This window comes from Siphateles boraxobius, unplaced genomic scaffold, assembly GCF_051911475.1.
Source record: "Siphateles boraxobius isolate OS27281-9 unplaced genomic scaffold, OSU_SipBor_1 104, whole genome shotgun sequence".
Taxonomy (NCBI): Eukaryota; Metazoa; Chordata; class Actinopteri; order Cypriniformes; family Leuciscidae; genus Siphateles; species Siphateles boraxobius.
This window is the reverse complement of record NW_027508705.1, coordinates 3,360,078-3,366,077: the sequence shown is the minus strand read 5'-3', so window position 1 is coordinate 3,366,077 and position 6,000 is coordinate 3,360,078. Positions and strand designations below refer to the sequence as shown.

Genomic DNA, 6,000 nt, shown 5'->3' with positions numbered 1-6,000 from the left:
AATATATTGCCTATTGTGTTTTTGTGCTGGTATCTTTGCTGGTTTATGCCTGTTGTGTCCAGTTCCAAAGCTTTCCATATTCTTCATATTATGTGTGGTGGATTTAATCATTAAAATTCAATTAGAATAATAAGACACTGCAGGCTGTTACCAAGCAAATGAAATCCGTATCAACAAAATCCATTAAATATCCATAAATAATGCTGAGATTAATGTTTAAAACATTTTTTTAATATTTAAATATGAAATGATTTTTAAATACGAAACTGAAACTACCAGTAGGTGGTGGCAAGTCATAGTCACCATTTATATAGTGTTTTTAACAATATAGATTGTTTCAATGCAGCTTTACAGTGATTATAGGAAATTAAAGTAACAGAGATTGTTTTGGCTTTACAGCAGCTCTAGAATAAAGTTATTGTCCAGCTAAAGTTAGATTTGATTGATTCACTTCTGCCGCAACATTGATTAGTTATTAACTGGCATTAAACCTAACAAGTCACTGGCTACATCTAAAATCGCACACTTTCTCTATTTTGAATAATTATTGAACGCTATTACTAAACCGCTAAAAAAAGCATGTTCTATTATGAATGTGTATACTATGAATGTAATCTGGACATACTGCAGTCGCCATGTTGTCACTGTCAGTTGTGTCGCTTCATTGTCATTTAAAATGCTCCTGTGGCCTCATGGGAAAGCAAAGTGTCCATCATATGCACACTTCAGAAATCTCGCCGGAATAGTAGGTCTATTCATTTATAAGAACTGTGAATTCTGTTTTGTACCTGCTAATTGCTAAGGAAGAATGTGATTTCGGATACAGCCACTGTCTTAATGAGTGAGTCATTGCATCTTTCACTTGACCGATTTGTTCAGACAGCTGATTTATTCAGGAGCGAAGCAAGTGACTTTCTTTCTTAATGGATCATTAAATTACTAATTTAGTTCAAAAAACACTGTTTCATGGATAAATTTAAAAAAAACAAAATGCTAAAATTATGTATGTATGTCTCAATATACAATCAACCAATCACATGGCAGTTGCTTCAATGCATTTAGGCGTGTGGTCCTGGTCAAGACAATCTCCTGAACTCCAAACTGAATGTCAGAATGGGAAAGAAAGGTGATTTAAGCAATTTTGAGCGTGGCATGGTTGTTGGTGCCAGACGGGCCGGTCTGAGTATTTCACAATCTGCTCAGTTACTGGGATTTTCATGTACAACCATTTCTAGGGTTCACAAAGAATGGTGTGAAAAGGAAAAAACATCCAGTATGCGGCAGTCCTGTGGGCGAAAATGCCTTGTTGATGCTAGAGGTCAGAGGAGAATGGGCCGACTGATTCAAGCTGATAGAAGAGCAACTTTGACTGAAACAACCACTCGTTACAACCGAGGTATGCAGCAAAGCATTTGTGAAGCCACAACACGCACAACGTTGAGGCGGATGGGCTACAACAGCAGAAGACCCCACCGGGTACCACTCATCTCCACTACAAATAGGAAAAAGAGGCTACACTTTACAAGAGCTCACCAAAATTGGACAGTTAAAGACTAGAAAAATGTTGCCTGGTCTGATGAGTCTCGATTTCTGTTGAGACATTCAGATGGTAGAGTCAGAATTTGGCGTAAACAGAATGAGAACATGGATCCATCATGCCTTGTTACCACTGTGCAGGCTGGTGGTGATGGTGTAATGGTGTTGGGGATGTTTTCTTGGCACACTTTAGGCCCCTTAGTGCCAATTGGGCATCGTTAAAATGCCACGGCCTACCTGAGCATTGTTTCTGACCATGTCCATCCATTTATGGCCACCATGTACCCATCCTCTATATATATATATTAGGGATGTAATAATATATCGTGTCACAATATATCGCAATACGATAATGCAACAATATGTATCGTGGATAGTGACAATATATATCGTGTATAGTTCACCCAAAATAAAAATTACTGTGTGAGAAAAAAATCACGTTTTCAGAGTTTTTTAGCGTCAGTACTACATTAAACTATTATATATAATGTTGAATTTAATGTATAATAATGCAATGGGGGAGTATTTGTGGGTCCTGATAATGCCAAATGTCTTATTAAAAAGTGGCCTACATTATTTTACATATATCTAGTCAGTGAAAGAGATAAATCATATTCATCTAAAATGATTCTGTATTTTCAGCTTCAGAATCATGAATATTGTTATTCTGGTGTCTCTATTGTCCTGTGGTTTGAGTTTGCAGCACCAAGTCCAAGCCTATTCATTTACACACACAATGTAATATCAAATTTAGCATTTTAATCAACAGTTAATTTTTTGTAACCTTTTATCAAATGTCTTGGAGTATCGCAATAATATCATATTGTGAGTTCAGTATCGGGATATGTATCGAAACGTGACAGGAGGGAATCGTTGCACCCCTAATATATATTAGGGGTGCAACGATGCCCTCATGTCACGATTCGATACATATCCCGATGCATATATATTTTAGTCAGGGTAGCATCATATTTAGCTGTGAAGGGCAGAAGTACAGCTTGTTTTATAGATTGTCCTGTTTACCAACAATGCCAGTTGTTCATCTGATGATACATCTTTCCAAAAACTTTCAATTATTTTCTTTGAAAGTTGAGTTTTGAAAATTGCTTGAATATACAAAAGGCAGTTTTGCTGAAGCAGGTTGGAACTAAACTCTGCAGGACAGTGGCCCTCCAGGAGCAGGATTGAAGACCTCTGACGTAGTGCAAAACCTGTATGTCAGCTTCATTTTCATCCTCGTAAAATTTAATATGGTGTCTACCCTGATGAAGGTTTTGCTAATATGCCGGCTGGCATTCACACCACACAGTGAATTTCTTCCATTGCTGCTTTATACTGGCTGAAATTCCTTCCACTCTAATGAGTCACTTTATTTGGCATGATATAATAAATGATAGCAGCACCGGGACATGAGGAGTTACTTCATAAATGAAACTTCTGTCATATTTGCTCACCCTAATGTCGTAACGAAACACTCAACGTTGAACTAAAAACCCAAATGCAGAAAGGTGGAAGTTTTCACCTTACTTTAGAAAACCAGCACATGTCAAAGCACTGAGGGGACTTTTTAACACAGGGTCTGTCTCTCATTAGTGGTGGTGCAGCTAACCAACAATCCCTCTCACCCTTCCTTCATCTCTCAGTCCTTCATTCTCTCCCCCCGTCTCTCTCACAGCCTGGAGCCGTGCCTCAGGAAAAGCCATAATCCCTCAGGCCAATAGAAGACAGATGCGTTCCTCGCTCTCTCAGTCTTTGTGTCTCGCTTTCTCTCCTTATCTCTCAGTCTGACACATACACATTAACACACACTCGAGCGTTGATTCTCCACACACCCCCCTCTCCAGATCTAATCCTGCCTGGGTTTTCAAGTCTTCGTGGTTCCATCTTCCTCTATCAGTACCGATGTAGAAACGAGGCCCAGTGAAAGAGGATTTGGATGGTGGCGTCTGGAGTGCATGTGTGTGTGTGTCAGGAGATGAGCTGACCCGATGCTGGACCCGCAGCCCGAGTGATTCCACTGGGGACCGTCAGGAATGTGAAGGCTTCTGCTCCTCTCGCCTGTCTGTTCTGAGGGTCAGTTTCCTGTAACCAGACTTTTGACTTAAAGCATGAGGTCTAGTCCACTTATTCTTGTCAAGAACGTCCCACTTAGACAGGGAGAGACCATCTGACAGACATTTAAAGTGACCAATCACAGTTTGTTTTGCTATTAAATGCCTTTAAAATACATACACTAACCGGCTGCTTTATTAGGTACACTTTGCTAGTGCCGGGCCATTTTGCCCCTCTTGCCTTCAGAACTGCCTTAATTGTCCGTGGCATAAATTCAGAAAGATTTTGCTCCATATTGACATGATCGCATCACACAGTTACTGCAGATTTGTCAGAACTGAACATCCATGATGTGAATCTCCCGTTCCTCCACATCCCAAAGCTGCTCTTCTAGATTGAGATCTGTGACTGTGGAGCCGTTTGAGTAAAGTGAACATGTTCAAGAAACCAGTGTGAGATGATTCAAGCTTTGTGATGTAGCGGTATCCTGCTGGAAGTCATCAGAAGACTGTACACTGTGGTTATAAAGAGATGGACATGATCAGCAGCAATACTCAGGTGTGCTGTGGTGTTTAAACGAAGTTCAGTTGGTACTAAGGAGCCCAAAGTGTGACAAGAAAATACCATTAAACCACAAGCAGCCTGAACCGCTGATACCAGGCAAGATGGATTCATGCTTTTTGTGTCGCTTACACCAAATTCTGCAGCAGAAATCGAGACTCATCAGATCAGGCAAAATTTTTCCAATCTTCCATTGTCCAATTTTGGTGAGCCTGTGCGATCTGTCGCCTCAGTTTGCTGTTCTTAGCTGACAGGAGTGTGTGTCTTCTGTGACACAAAATAGTTTTCAATGTTGTCAACCATTTTACTGCTTAATACTTTTGTAGAAACAGCTATTTTTACTGGATTCTTGGATGAATGGAAAGATAAAAAAAAAAAAACAGCATTTATCCAAAATAGAAAACTTTTATAACATTATAGAATGTTTTTATCGTCTCTTTTGATTGTTTAATGTATCCTTGCTAAATATAGCTATTTCTTTTTAAAAATAAATTCTTAAAATCTTGCTGTACTTACATTTTTGAACAGTAGCATGGAGATTCAAATACTGCAAAGATATTGATAGATATTTAAAATGTTTTTTTTAAACATTTAAAAAACTGTATGAAACAATTGCTTTAATATTGTTCCCCCTGTGATCCATTTATAGTGTTATAACAAATGTTCTATGCCCTAAAGTTCATCTTTCAGTTTGAACTGTCTACCTCTGAATATATTATCACACAAAAAAATGATTAAGACACAGTTTTAAGTCACATGACTTTAATTTTTCCATATAAAAATATCCCTCTCATATACAACACAACCATAAGAAAGCATGTACATGTACATGTCAGTGCTTTCACTGAAAGCAGAAACCTCTCCAACTCCTTCACCTGTCAAGTAACAGATCGACATTTCCTTGGGAAACTTTATCACACCACAAGCGGATTGGCTGACTAACCATCGTCTAACAGTCATGTACCACAATTAACATCTCAAATGGGTCATTACATTCTGCCATTGAAAATAATATTCAAATTCAAAACAGAACATGAAAAGCTTTAATGACAAGAACAAAGAAAAATTGAAATGATTGAAATAGAAATTTCCAGATTTGTTGCTGATCTGTTTGAGAAAACATCAATCTTGATTTAAAAAATGATTTCATAATTTAAAAGATGCGTTTTCATTCATTTATCCAATAAATTACTTTTTTTTTACTTTGTTTAGACTGGTCTAGGTGAACATTTGGACATCGATTGTTGGAAGAATTTGTTTTACAAGAGCAAATATTTGAAAAGATTTCAAAACTCAAAGCAAATGCTTTTAAAAGCTCAACAAATAAACCCTGTTTCAAATGGAAGACAAAGTGCTGGATATCAGAGCAAATAAAGGAGGATTATGTGTGGGCAAAGACAGAAAGAGAAAGAATGACAGATGGAGAGAAAGAAATACTGACATATGTTGCTGGGACAAGCACAAACAGCCTCTCTGCATCTCTGCTAGATACACAAACACATTCACAGTCCAATCCCAGGTTCAGAGAGGCAGTATTGCACACCGCTGACCTCCTCCTGAAGGAGTCTTCGAGAGAAAATACAACTTTCTCTGTGGACGTCCTCCTCGAGTCCTGAGGGTATGACAGCACACGAGCCGACTCGTCTCAGCTCTCAGCGGCTCCCAGGCGTATGTACGAGAGCTTCCCGGGAGCCGCGCTCATGCTGGATGCTCCGGTTTTGAAGAGCACAAGCTGATGTCCTGCAGAGATCAAAACTGTGTGTGAGAGAACGGACATTTCCTGCTACAAAACAGCAGACGAAGACAGGATGAATAGGATGTGAGAAACAGGACGTGGGAGGAAGAGAAACG

The 6,000-nt window shown here is 38.9% G+C and overlaps 1 protein-coding gene across 1 annotated transcript in view; it reads right to left on the bottom strand.

The window, feature by feature from the left end:
• Positions 1–4,894: 4,894 nt before the first annotated feature.
• Positions 4,895–6,000, bottom strand: part of pkdcca (protein kinase domain containing, cytoplasmic a) — a 44,606-nt gene continuing 43,500 nt past the window's right edge. The window contains exon 7 of the mRNA XM_077247054.1: positions 4,895–5,889. Within this exon, the coding sequence (XP_077103169.1) occupies positions 5,795–5,889 (95 nt within the window). The 3' untranslated portion in view covers positions 4,895–5,794. The remainder of the gene's footprint in view (positions 5,890–6,000) is intronic.